Raw genomic sequence first — 14950 nt, forward strand, 5'->3', positions numbered from 1 at the left:
GGCCCAAGGGAAGAGGGTGTGCTTTAATCCGCTAGACAATATGCAAATTGTCCAACAGTGGACAAAGGCTGTATGAGCAAAGCCGGAGGGGATCTGGGAGGAGAGGGTGTTTCCCTTGGAACACTGGCCAACAGTTGCACAATAATAAGTATCATTAGTGTAGGTGAAGCATAGCATTTTGGACTGCTGCATAACACGGTTCAGAAATGGTCACGTAACTTGCACTATAGTGGAAATGTTTAAGTTTTTCAGTTCCAAAAAGGTTGCTTATCCAACCTTCTATGAACAATAGGCCTGCATGTTCCCCTGCAGTGCAGTGAGGGCACTTCCGAAATACCTTATTTCCCAGGGGGAAGAGGCTCGGTTCACACACTGTGGACTGGGAACTCCATGCAGTACATAAGCTGCTTTGGTAAATGCAGTTGTGTTAGTGCATGGCTGCTCCGGTCCTTGGCATACTATTTACCAACGAGTTCACAACTGGGACCACATGGCCTGCAAAGCCTCAGACAGTCACTATCTGGGCCTTTCCAGGAAAATTTTGCCAAGCCTGATCCAGGTCACTGGGCATGTGGTTCCAGTTTCCCTGAGGCCTTTGTTGCCCCCAATACATGGGCACTGTCCTCACTACTCACTTGAGGTAAAATCATAGGACCTTATGTCTCCCCACGTGCTTCTTCTCCATCCCCTCCACCCCATGCCACCGTACTGCAGCTGGCCCAGACCCCACGCTGTCAATCCCATCCTCCTTGGGAGTTCTTACATCTGCAGCTGTTCCTTTTTCTTCCTATAACGTTCATTTCTCCCCCTTTGGCATCCAGAAAGGTTTCACAAACATCGAACTGATCTTTCCACAACTTCATCGCTTCCCCTCATGGCTTCACACTGCAAACAGAATATAACCCAGCCCCCTTCCCATGACCTGCAAGGCCCTCTGTGAGCTCCTGGCTACTTCTCCAGCTCACTGTGTGCCAGGCACACTGGCCTCCTGCTCATCACCACAACAGACCAAGAGCCTTCCCTCCAGGACCAGGGCCTTTCCACATGCTGTGCTCTTGCCCAGAGTGTGTTGTCCCTGTGCTTCTCTGCCTGCTCCTTTCTGCATTAGACCTTCACTTAAAAGTCTCCTCCTTTGAGGACCCCCACCCACTCTCAATCACATCACTATTTTTTCAATGCTGCTCATTCTGGTTTTGTTCCTGTTGTTCTCCTATTGTTTGCCCCACTAGAATTCCAGCTCCTCTGTTGTTGACACCTCTTCTTCCCTGGCACATGCTCATTTTGGTGGAGGTCTCTTCTGGGCCCCTCAGCAGCCTTACCTTGCATTTTTAAAAGTCTCCATCTCTGGTGGAGGGAAGCTCAGTGCCACTCTAGCTGCTTCTTTTCTAGAACAAGCTTCAGGTGCTGAAGTCTAGTGTTAAGGCTGCTTGTGTGACTATCAGAAGAGCTAAACATTTTCTTGCCTCTCATCTTCCCTCAAGTTAAGCCTTTAGGGTTTGGAACAATGGACTTGGCCTAGATAAAATTCCTCCAGGAAGTCAGTCTGCAAACACCAACACCCAACACCTGCTTTCTGAATAAATGGCTTCACACAGCTAAGTGTACAGTAGCTAACCACTCTTTATTTTTTTTATCACATGACATCTAAGGAACTTAAATTGCTTTGCCCCTTCCTGTAGTTAAATCTGACATAAAATTATTTTACTGGCATCATGTTAACAAACACAAATCTCCCGTGTTTCCCCAGTAATTCAGCTTCAATTTCCCAGATAAGGAAAAATTAAGTATGAATGACTGCAAGGAGACAGGCTGTTTTGAGATATCTGTTAATAACACATTCAAAATGAGTCTTCTTCCTCAGGCTCAGTCAGTGGAACTTCTTACAGAGTGCTATAACAAGAAATTAATATCCTGTAGGAGCACCTCCACTCTCATATTAGCATACCATCATGTTTTGACCACCATGACTACCAGCTCAATTATCCATCAACTCTGCCACTTCCTTTTTCACCACCTGTTCACCACCTGTACCACTACCACCATCACCATTACCTATGTCACCTCCACCATCTCTACTACTTGGCTCTACTCCCCGCCACTACCATCACCACTGTCATCACCTCTGCCCACTTCTATCACGTCAAGCAACTCTACCACCAGCACCAGCACCCATCTCTCTCTCTCTCTCTCTCTCTCTCTCTCTCTCTCTCTCTCTCACACACACACACACACAAAAGGACACTCAATTATGCAATTACAGATACTGTCCATATATAGTATATTAAATACATGTTTTAATTGTCATTATTTTCAATATGTAACCTACTCTTCTTATTGTGTGCTTTGGGGCTGTGGAACATCATGTATTTGTGATGAACATTGAGTTAAAGTTGACTCTAAGAAAGCATGATATCCCCTAATGTATACTCTTAAAAAACCAATAAATTTAGGTGAGGGATCTTTCACTTCATAAAGTATATACTGAGGATTTCCTTTCAGTGGCAAATTCCTGTTGCATTTTATTATGATTTGGTTTACAAAAGTTAGCCTTGCACACAGCTGTTCAGGAGCCCAGCCAATGACTAAAGACAGATCTGCCCTGAATGGCAAATGTTGCTGAGTAAGCCATGTTAACAGCTATTTTAGGACCACCAGGAATGTGTTTGCATTTTCAGGAGTAGAAAGAGAGATAATATTTATTTGGTATCTACATCACACCAGGCACTATGCTAACTTTACATTTCTAAGCTCATATAATCCTTATAACAAATGGTAAAGTAGCTTCACTCTCCCCATTTTGTTGGTAAGAAAACAGGCTCAAAATGATTTGCTTGAGGGACTGGGGCTGAGGCTAAGTGCTAGAGTGCTTGCCTCACACATGTGAGGCCCTGGGTTCGATCCTCAGCACCACACATAAATGAACAAATAAAATAAAGGTATTATGTCCATCTACAACTAAAAAAAAAAAGATTTGCTTGAGGTCTCTACAAATTAGAGCCATGGTTTCAGCAGACTGAGGGTTCAGGACCTATCTGCAGCCCTCTCACCATCCCACACTGCTAAGTTCAGCAATTGGAATTTGATATCCAGAAATTTCTTTATTTGAGCAGATTCTCCATTTGTCTACAACACTTTTAATATGAATGGAGTATTTGGCAGTTCAGTCAGGTCAATAGCAATGCACCTGGTACCTGAGGGAAGATAAAGGGCTTTTTAGGCAAATGGTTGGGCCCTTAAAGATCAGCAAATTCCTAGTAGCCAAACTACCTTAATGTTCATACTAAAAACTGCAGGAGGAGCTTCCTTGTTTAAGGCTGCTGCTATCTGGCACTCTCCTGTGATGTGTAACTTGGAAAACCCTAGGGCAAGTACACAGTCCTTATAGCCAAATTGAAATGCTATGACTGAGACTGAACAGCAGATTTTATGTTACTGAAATTACATGCCTTTTCCTCAGTGTCCAAGCATATCCTCTAGGTCACCTTGGGTAGGCTGACTTTCTTCCAAAGTGTCCATACATCTAGTGCCATGCACATCTGGATTCTTGGTACACTGTTTCTGATCTGCATTCTGAAGTTTTGAGTGTCAAGCTCTGCTCTGCCACCAACTTAACTGTACTACTTGAAGAAATTGCTTGGCCTCTCTGAGCCTCAGTTTACCCATGTGAAAAACAAGGATCCGAAGTAAAACCATGACTATATCCTACAATTGCTGTTTGAACCAATGAATGAGAAAGTCCATTTTCCACTGGCAGAGGCTATAATCTTACAAAGGTCTGTGGTTGATAACACCAAGAATTGGAGCTGAAGTTCTAAAACAGTCCAATATGTTGAGAGTCTATATAGATTCCTCATGACTACTTCTTGAGTGCTTGTGTAATTGGAATAAACATCACAAATCCCCCACATCCTTGGAAAGGCTTTGGTATAGGAGCCACCTCCTGTGTGCACATAAAAATGCAGAACTTGACTCCTAGGCATGTATCCCCTGCTCAGGCAGGCTCTGCTGTTTACTTTTGCAGACACATATCTTGCTGTTTCTGACCATGTGGTAGCCAGAGATAATTCTAGAGTGGTGTTCTACTTGGTTAAATAGATGGGGAACATATGATCAGCTTGCCTTAACAGGATTCCAGATGTGGAGTTGGGCTAAAGGAGCCAGGAGGTTGAGGAGTAGGTACATCAGAACAGGCTTCTGGAGGACCATGCCTTTAGAGAGGCTTCTTGCCTCAAAGTAAATGCAATCCAGGTTAGATGGCTCATTTCAGCTGGAATGGGAATACAACAACCTCTCCAACTCAAATGGCAGTGACTCATGGGTCCTCATAAACTCTGCCATAGGATTCTAGGCTCCTGCTAAACCTTACCCATGATGCAATTTTAGATCAGAAAGCTAAATGTGATTTAGATGACAAATCAGAACCAGTCTTCTAGTTGCCTGATCTGACCATGCTTTTCTCTCTTGGCTCTCTGCCTGTTAGGTGTTAGAATGGTGGATGCCTTCATTCAGCCTGGAGACAGGAAAAGTGTTGCCTACGTCAAACTCTGGTTCTGTCAGAGGCCATGGGCAGTGCAAGTGGACAGGCAGCAGGAGCAAATAGGTGCTTCTCTAAAGAAGTTGCAGAAGCCAGGGGGGTGTAGCTCAGTGGGAGAGCACTTGCCTAGCATATGGAGGCCTTGGATTCCATCTCAGACTACCAAAATATAGGGACAGAGGTTTCCTTTTGCCAGCCTGGAAGTTGACTTTGAGGCTTAGCCCTCTCTGCCACATTTTCATCTGGTTACAATAGTGGACATTCCCCCATATTTTTATTGGGGCATTATAATTACACATAATGGTGGAATTTATTGTTGCATATTCATACATGTATAGACTATAACAATATAATGTGGACAATGTCATTTCCTAATATTTCCCCATTCCCTTCCCTCTGCCCTCCCTCTGATCCCTTTCCCCTACTCTACTGCTTTACCTTTTCATGAGACCTCCAACCCCCACAAATGGTGGACATTTCAAAGAGGACTTAGGTTATGGAAAACAGTTTGGTGGTTCCTCAGAAAGTTGAGAGTTAAACCCTAGAAACCAACCATTCCACTCCCCAAACAACCAAAGCAGATATTCAACAAAAACTGCATATAGATGTTCATGGCAGCACTAGTCGTAATAGCTAAAATGGAGAAACAATCCAGATATCCATCAATTGATGAATAGGTACATAAAAAAATGTGGCCTGTCCATATGATGGGATATTATTCAGCCATAAAATTCCTTGGGTTAGGATGATCCTTTGAGGTCTAAGCAACAGTGTAGAGACAGGCCCAAGAACTGCTATTGCAAAAGTAATTTTAATGTGGCATCCTGGCAAGAGTTGGGTCATGAGGGGAACTGGGGCATGGAGGCAAGGCTGGTAGGGTCTTGCTGTAAGAAGAGCTGGTCACAACCATTCTTAGATATGCTCTGGATAATGTGTTTGGCTACCCCTTGGGTTGCATGATTTTTACACAGCTTAAACCATTCTAACTAATGGTTCCTTATTGTGGCAGCGTAGCTCTGCCCAGCATTATATTATATCGCTGAAATGTACCAGTAGCCCCTCTAAAAATCCTCTCATGCCATCAGGGATCAGCCCAGGGGCTTCCCCACCTCTCAAATCACCATCAGCAAGGAGCCTTCCACTGCTTAAAGGATCCTGCATTTAAAGACACAGCCAAGAAGGTGACACTTGTGAGAGGAAGGCCCGAGTATCCAGGGAGCAAGGGAGGTGGAGATAAGTGCTCCCCATCGGATATATATTCATCGGCCAAATCTGAGGCCTCAAATAGTTGTATGGCATGAAAGCAGGGCCCACCAAATGAGTTGAGACTGTTGGTATGGCTGCCCTCCACTCCCTGGGTAGGTCTCTGATGCAAGTCTACACTCTTAGCCTGCCTGGGTGGCTCATCTGCACATGGGCTCTAGGTAGACATATAGAAAGCTGGGGACAGGGTCCATCATAGCCCAGGGCAGCCTAAAAATATTTATAGCAGGCCTAGAGCTGTAGCTCAGCGGTAGAGTGCCTGCTTAGCATGTGTGAGGCTCTGGGTTCGATCCTCAGCACCACATAAAAATAAATAAAAATGATAAAGGCATTGTGCCCATCTACAACTAGAAAAAAATTAAAATAAAAGAAATATTTACAGCATAATTATGGGATTTCACAGCCCACTAGTTTATGGAATATCTGGGCCTCTCTGCTTTGCAGGGTGTCTAAGCATTACAGCTTATGGGTTTTTTTAAATATATTTATTCCTAAGTTTTAGGTGGACACAATATGTTTATTTTACATTTATGTGGTGCTGAGGATCAAACCCAGTGCCTCGTGCATGCTAGGTGAGCGCTCTACCACTGAGCCACAATCCCAGCCCCTTATGGGTGTTTTCTACTGGTTCTGTCACTCACCAGATGAAGGGAAGTCCGGCATTTGTAAGAACTGCCCAGGCACTTGGAGGAGCACTTCCTCACCCCTCTTCCACCTCTTTAGAGCATTTCAGAAAGGGATATTTTCTTCATTCATTCATTGTGTGACCTGATTGTGCCTCAGTTATATTTTCCTAATAGCAGATGGTTGGGGTCTGCAGGCAGGAGGCTCTATACAATTTGTAGCCTTTGGTTGATCCCCTTGCTGAATGCACTGTGTATGACAGAGGAGCCCACAGCAACTGGAGAGGGACTTGTCAGAAAGCACACATGGAGTCAGTGTGTTGGTCCAATGCCTACTGGGGTTGCCCTGCTGCCATTGGCCTGGACTGCGTATGCGTATGACTGGGTGGCCCTGAGATGATGCATCTTGTCCCCCGCCCCTCATCTGAAGAAAATGAAGCATCCTGTCCTCATTGTAGGAACTAGGAGCCTCTACCTGCATCTGGTGCTGAACATGTAGTTTCTGCTAGCTCAAGAAAAGTTGGGGGCACCAGGAAATCCCCCATTGGTAGGTCAAAGTTGAGACATCACTGACTCCTGTTGAAGACAGTCAGCATTCAAGGCTCCCTGCTGATACCAAATACCCTGATTGTCCAGAGCCTCACGTGTTGCAGTTCTGGAAATGCTGATAATCCTGTTGTCCTACATAAACTTCAGTGTCAGTGTTTTGGAACATTCCACTGAAAAACAAACATGAAAATGACATATATGCCCAAATATAGGCATTTAAAATGGATATTCATCTGAGCCCATGTATATATCCAGGCATATTCTCATATGCTCATTCTCTCCGCCCCCCCCCCCCCACCTGCAAACCCAGTCATGATGCACCATTGTTTTTTCTATTTTGGGCCTACATTTTTGTTACTTTCTTCTGAGCAGATCTGCTGGGGAAATATCCTTGTCCTCAGAGGGCTGGAAATCTAGTCTGTTTGGCCAACATCAAGTGCCTGGAAACTCGTAGGGGGGAAGTGTCATAGTACTGAAAATAAAGTTGTTGATACTCAGATGTACTTGTAGGAGAGACCAGAAGAACCAGCAAGCAAATTGCCCCCAGCTAAAATAGTGGAGACAATGAGGAGAAAGAGGAGACTAAACAAGCCACAGGCAATTTTTACCTTCTTAACAATCTTACACAAAAGCCTAAGTGCTCAGTGCCCTCTGTGGGGAAGGGGGGGGGGAGAATGAGGCTCCCTGATACCTTTGACCTTTTACCTTCCTATCCAATAGGAGCTGTGCATACCTCTTCCTGGCCTTTTGTTGGTATCTATGTGAAACTTTCAGCAAGAGAGTCCAAAATTAAGCATTTAAAACAGCCTGCCAGGCATATTTGGAAAGAGTATTGCTCATAAGTTATGTTCTTTATTTTGCTTATTCCATTTCATGAGCCTGGACTGTATTCTTATACTCTATTCCTTTTTCTAAGAAATTTTTGTCCTTTTTGTCATTCTGAGCTAAAAATGTAGAGAGGGAAGCATTGCCATATGTCATTGTTCAGACAGTACCAGAAATAATGTTGACTTCACAGCTGAACTTAGCCCCAATCAGAAGGATGGCCTTTGTTTTCTCATAGCTTAGGGGGTGGGGAAGCCATCACATGCTTCAAAATGCATTTTAATGAATGTTTATAAGGTCATGGGGATCACATTGGTAGCTTTGTCTGCCTGATTATGAAATGGGACTCTGCAAGCATCTATGTATGGAGAGAAAGTAATTCATTTCTACCACCAAATGCAGGACCTGCAGGGGCTCTGGCTAGAAGTTGGGACATTTGAGGTCTAGGATCCTTATCCCTTAACTGACTGTATGGCCAAATGCAAATTATAGCCCCTTCTGTTTTCTGTAGAAGTAGAGGATTTAGATCTGCTCTCTAGGAATCCTACCAACATCTATGGCTTCCCTCAGTGTCACAGACTCAGGGCAGGAACCTGTGTAATATGTGGACTGAAGGAAGCAAGAAATGGCTGGTATCTAGAACTAATAGCTTGCTGTCACTGAGACCACAGAGATTGGAAAACAGCACACTTAGTAAGTGAGAAGATTTGTTTACAAAGGTCTGGAAGCTTGGTCGGGGACATTGGGAAAGGAAGTCTTTCCAGAGGAGTGAGCTCTCTTGATCTGGTGTATTTGATTTAAGACAGTGGCCATGGAATTCAGTAGAAAACATGTGACCTGGGCAGGTAGAATCTCAGCAGCAGCACCTATTGGCCCAGAAGACCTGGCAAAGTTGCCAGTGTGGTAGTGGGCATGGAGAAGGCCTAGCCAGCCTCTCACAATGGAAATGAGTAAGAAATCATGTAACCATGTAAAAAGGAAGCACTGAAGTGAGCCTTTATCTAGGGGCATTTAGAATCACCCATGGGACTGTGTACAAGCCCTATCCTGGATGAGATTAAAGCAATTGATTTGTGATAAGAGGTTCTGGGAATCTGGATGTTTCTAAGTTATTTGAGTGTTCAGCATGGCCTTAAGGCTCACAGCACTGAGGGAGCTGCATTTTTGTTCATCTGGCCATGAGGGCCATGATTCTTTTCATCATGCTGGTGAGAGAGGGGATATCTGTATCTAATGTAACAGCACTGTATGTCCTAGACAGACTTCCAAAGCTGAAATTGGGAGTTTTTATGTAAAAAAGTGCTTTAAGAGAACTATACCTATTCACCTGTTGACATTCATGTGACTGCCAAGTCCCTCTCTTCCTTTTCTTATTTTGATTATTCCCACATGCTCTGCTCCACCCTACTCCCTTTCCCCCTTTACCTGTTGACAGACAGTTTATTAACATGAGAGCCATTGATAAGTGTGTGTAAAGCCATGAAAGAGTAGGAAATACTGCATTACTGGCAGTTTTGCTTTGTTCCCAAAGGCTGTGCTTTTATACGTGGGGAACAGCTCTCCCACAGTACAGATCCCACAGTGGGGCCTTTTCCGGCTGTTTGATATCTCCCCAACCTGAGGATGCATCTGCAGAGAGGAATTTCTTATTTAAATAACCTTATACGTGGGTTCCCCCCCCCCTTGGATTACAAGTTCTTCTCATTAAAAACAAACAGTACAGAAGTGTAGAGAATAGAAAGGGAATTGCCGGTAATCCCCAAGAAATGACTACTCCAAATGGTTGGATATAGGTTCTTCAAAGTTATGTTTTATGCATGTATAAGCAGTGTTTGTATGTGCATGTATGTGTGTATGTAAATAAAAATAAATGAAATGAGAACTACAATGTTCTGAAACTTAGACTTTTTTCTAAACCATATATATTAGACAGCTGCCCACAGGAACACTCCCAGATCAACTTCATTCCTATTGAGATTTAGTTTATTACCACAGTCTGATGCGTTTAACCAAGACAGGGGTATCTGTAGACAAGTAGGAATTAAAAATATCAGCCAGTTCTCCTTTGCTTTTTAACGCCTGCCTTTGGCAACAGGTACATAGAGTGGTTTTGTCATAGTTTTATTGACCTTCCCTTTACATGGGCAAAGAATACCCTTGATGTGACTTTTTGTCCTGTTTGGTATCCAGGTAGCATAACTCATTATTTGAAATGTAACAGGACTGTTGAAATGAAGCACAAGAACAAAAAAGCAAACATTATAGTTGTTTTTTTTAAGGCTATATTTTATAGTTTTGACAACTATAAATCTTAGACTGAGAGATGTTTTATCTTGAAGGTTTCCTATTCATTAGCTTTAATGTGCCAAGCCTTTATAATTTTTTTTTTCTCTCCCCCTTCCCGTCCCTTTCTTTCTTTATTCTCTTTCAGCCACAGGGAACCCTTAAGAGGAGGCAGGAAGGAGACAACTACCAATTTGCAAGCATGGCTGATGGGGGTTACCCTAATAAAGTTAAGAGGCCCTGCCTTGAAGATGTCACCCTTTCTATGGGCCCAGGTACCCATCCCAGTACCCTCTGTACAGAGATGCAGGTTCCCATGTTACCAGTGAATCCTAGCTCTGCAGTGATGGGAGTACCTAATCAGTCATTACTACTTGAGAATAATGCCATAAATGGCAGTGTCACAGGCCCACCATTTGGGGTGCCACCAACCCCAGAAATGGAGCTGAAAGAACCCTCTGCTCCTTGCTATGAGAAAAACAGCCCACCTGCTGAAGACCAGGAACTTCAAGATCTGCTGGAAGAGTTAACCAAAATTCAGGAACCTTCTTCGTCTGAATTAGATCTTGAGAATATACTGGGGAGCAAGCCAGAAGAGCCATTGGTCTTACATCCTCCCCAGGCAACCGTAGGCATGCCCCCCCAGGCAACTGTAGGCATGCCTCCCCAGGCAACCGTAGGCATGCCCCCCCAGGCAACTGTAGGCATGCCTCCCCAGGCAACCGTAGGCATGCCTCCCAAGCTTCCAGTTCAGATGCCACAAATGGAGAGCGTTTGTTCCAGCAAGGCTTTTGCTTCGAGTTGCAGCCAAGTCACTGGCGTGTCAGTTCCAATCATGCCCTCCTCCACTGGGATCAGCCATTCTGTTCCTTCCACCAGTAAGCAGATGGTCTCAGTCAGTCCTTCAACAACACAGGCCAAGAACCAGGCCCAGGCCATGCTCCCTGTCACTTTGCCCCCATTACCAGTGCCGCAGTGGCATCATGCCAACCAGCTGAAAGCATTGGCAGCCAGCAAGCAGGGATCTGCTACAAAGCACCCAAGGCCCTGCATCGCCTGGTCTGGCCTGCCTCCTACAGGCATCTCCCCACCTTACCGTCCGGTGCCATCACCACACCCACCACCACCACCACCACCACCACCACCCTTTGGCTCTCAGAGCTTCATGGGACCCTGCATATCATCCAACAGTTCCTCAGGCAGCACTGTGCAAGCCTCTCCCAATGCCTTACTCTCCAGCATGGCGTCTGGCAGCAGTGCCACTATGGGGCCCACCTTGCACTATGTTCCTGAGAAGCATCCCAGTGTGGCTGTCAATCAACAACCACAGTTTGGCCAACAGAGCTCCATTCTTGCAAACCTGGTGTCCTCTGCAATCAAAAGTCCTCAAGGACACCTGATGTCTGCTCTGCCCACCAGCAATCCAGGGCCATCCCCACCCTATCGCCCAGAGAAACTCTCCAGCCCAGGCTTGCCACAGCAGTCCTTCACTCCACAGTACTCTCTGATCAGGAGCCTCCCTCCCACCAGTACTCAGCTAAGTCAGCAGCAGCAGCAGCAGCAACAGCAGCAGCAGCAGCAGCAGCAGCAGCAGCAGCAACAGCAGCAAGCAAATGCCATCTTCAAGTCCATAACCAGCAATTCATCCAAAACCATGACCATGATCATGCAACAGAGACTGACCAATTCCAGCCCAGAAGCCCCTGAACCATTTACCTTTGGCAACACCAAGCCATTGTCCCACTTTGTTTCTGAGCCAGGCCCCCAGAAGATACCCTCCATGCCTGCCCCCTCCAGGCAGCAATCCCTGCTTCACTACTTGCAGCAGCCCACACCAGCGCAGGCCTCCTCAGCCACTGCCTCCTCCACTGCCACTGCCACCTTACAGCTGCAGCCACCACAACCAATGCTGCCACCACCACAGCCACTGCCGCCACCACCACAGCCTGACCATTCTGCATTCCTACTGCAGCAGATGATGCAGCAATCCCAGCGCTTTCAGCGATCAGTGGCCTCAGATTCCATGCCTGCTCTGCCCAGACAGGTAAGAGGATCTCACACCTGGTGGTGTTCCTTTGTTGTGAAATAAGAACTATGTTTTATGCTATTGAAACCTGGCTTTGAAGGGCAAATCCAGGCTATTGTCCTCTCCGAGGCTGGACTGGACTCTGGCAAAGTCTATGTCAGTCATCTAATTCTGCGTGGGTAAAGCAGTGTTAATGAGGCCAAGGTTATGGTTTCAGTGCCTGTTCATGTCGCCCAACTCCCCTGGGAGGAAAACAGTACTTACAAAGCTTCCAGGAGAAGGAAAGGCAAGAGGAGGATAAGTCAGCATTGTGTAGAAATGCACTGTCTTCTCCAGCACTGGCTGTGCAGCAGAACTTGTGAGGTCTTCTTGGGATGCAAGGAAGTTTCACTGATTGCTGGTATAAGGATGAACACTAAGCCTTCTAGAAATGCCTTAGCAATCACTTGCTGAACAACTTCAGTGTTCCGTTCATTACTGTGTTGGACACTGAGGCAGGTTCTGAAGGAAAAAGACAGGCACTAGAAGGTAGTTAACTCTTACTGTCTCCATTTTACAAATGAAGAAACTGAGGCTCAGAGAGTTGCAATGACTTGCCCAGAGTCACACAGATAGCAAGGGGCAGAGCAGGAACTTAAAGCCAGGAAGCTTTTTTCCAGAACCTGTGCTCTTCTTGAAATTACTTTTGATCCCTATGTTCCTTCATCTCCTAGTTTTTTCATTCATTAAATGCAGCTCAGTTTTCTTGGTGGTATTCATTACATTTCCCACTTGTCATTGCTCTGATCTTTGCCTATACTAGTTATCATCTGCTGTGTAACAAATTATCCCAAAGCACCAATTTTGAACCACATGCGTACATTAGGTCAGTTTTTGTGGGTCAGGAATCCTGGAACAGCTTAGCTGGGACTTCTGGCTTACTGTCACTCAGAAGGCTGCAGTCATGCAAGACTCCACAAGGAAGGATCTGCTTCCAGGCTCACTCACATGGTTGTTGGCAAGAAGTAGTTCCTTGCAGGCTATGGGGCTGAGTGTTCAGTTCCTCCCAAACTAGTTCCTTAACACATATCCTCTTCACAGAGCATCTCACCGCATGGTAGCTGGCTTCATCCAAGTGGGCAAGAGAGAGGTGCCGGCAAGTCAGAAGCCATAGTCTTTATAATAATTCAGTCTATGTTCTCTTCATGAGATGTCAGCCAGAGAGATTTTGTGAAGGATGACTACTTGGAGGCAGAGCTCAATAGAGGCCATGTCTCATGTATGCCTGCCCAGAATACTGTTAGTCACGATCCTCTTTTCTATCATTTTATCCTTTCCCAAGTTTGGATCCTCTTGATTCAAAATATGAATTTATATAGTTGGCTCTTAACTACTTTCCCGCAAAGAACCATCCACTTTTCTAAGAGTTGACTTGCTAAAACAATGCCCTGGTCATGTTTCCCATTTGCTCAAAAGTCCCCAGAGGGTCATAGCATGGCCCCACCAACCTTCTTAGACTCAGTGCCTATGCCTTGTACTTTGTTTCAACAACATCTTAATCCACCCTGTGTAGTCTTAGCCTTGACCCCTGCTCTTCCCCATGCCTAGCTCTCTCTTCATCCCTTTTCTCTCCTGTCCAACTCCTGCAGTTTCCTAAGGCTCAAGCACTGTGCCATCAGGAAGCATTCTCCTGACTATCCTTCATGCTTCCATTTCCCACATGGCCTCCGTCTTCTATAGAGCATTCAAGGAGAAGATGTCTTTAAAGTGCTTGGTCAGGGACCTAACCCAAGGAAAGCTCCAATGAGGAACTAACCTCCTATTCAAGGATGACCATGGCAGCCCCCTAGAGATAGATAATTTTTTCATCCAGGTCTCGTGGAGCCTAACCAAGCAGAGTGCTTGACACCAGGGAATTGATCATTCCATTTATGTACACAGAAGGCAGAGCTCCCAGGGAGGTGGCCATAGTAAGCAGCATGAGGACTGACTCAGCAGGCAAGAAAGGGCAAGCCACCTGGGGACTCAGGCCTTTGTCTGCAGTTGAGGAACACTGTGGTTTGGTTTCATGATAGTGCTGTTGCTATCTGTTTGCTTGGACTTCTGCAGCTATCTTGGTGGAGCAGTGGCATCAACTCTGGAATTCTCAGTAGTAAGCATGGCCCTTATCCTAGAGGTATTTCACCATCTAACATTTTGAGCCATTGTTGTTTTGTTTTGTCTGCAATTGGGTACATTCATAGGCTTGGTGCATTGTTCCAGAGCTAGATAACCTGGAATCATGGAAATCACATCCAACCAGTTATTTAGATGGGACTGGAGAATGTTTTCAGGAGAAAGACCAAGCAGCCATGCTCTCTAAGGCTAGAAGCCAAAAGGGGCTCAGAGACCTCTGACAGCAGAGAGAGTCTGGGCTCCCTACATGACATATTGTCAGGAGAATTACCTTCCCAGACAGTGTCAGCCTGTACTCAAGGACTAGACATGGTACTCAGTGATTCACTTGCCTTTTCTCATTTGAATCCACAGTCACTCAGCAAGTCAAACAACCAGAGTCTGGATACAGAGCCCACATTCATACTTCTGTGCATGAGGCATTGCCTCTGGAACTTTCTGTTCCTACCTTCACTTCTTACCTGTTTCCTCTTCTACAAAATGGGGTGATGAGAGGTCATTTGAGGATTAAATGTTTAGAAATCTGAAGTACTTTGGAAAGGGCTTGGCAAAAGGGTTTTTTAACCACTATGACTTTTAATTCTTGACCTTGAACCCCTAGATCTGTTTTTCTGGGGCTAAGGTATGAATCTCAAACCAGGAACTTTGTCGGGACAGAATATGAAAAGCACTTTTCTCCAGCTTTGTGTCTGC

The 14950-nt window shown here is 45.3% G+C and overlaps 1 protein-coding gene across 2 annotated transcripts in view; it reads left to right on the forward strand.

Annotated features, from left to right (window-relative positions):
- The window catches only part of MAMLD1 (mastermind like domain containing 1), a 99802-nt gene that overhangs the window by 55554 nt on the left and 29298 nt on the right, over positions 1-14950 (forward strand). For both annotated transcript variants that reach the window (XM_081276444.1, XM_081276445.1), the window contains exon 3: positions 10226-12121. In XM_081276444.1, the coding sequence (XP_081132570.1) occupies positions 10226-12121 (1896 nt within the window). The remainder of the gene's footprint in view (positions 1-10225; positions 12122-14950) is intronic.

Source organism: Spermophilus citellus (assembly GCF_964194105.1).
Source record: "Spermophilus citellus genome assembly, chromosome: X".
In the NCBI taxonomy this organism is placed as follows: domain Eukaryota; kingdom Metazoa; phylum Chordata; class Mammalia; order Rodentia; family Sciuridae; genus Spermophilus; species Spermophilus citellus.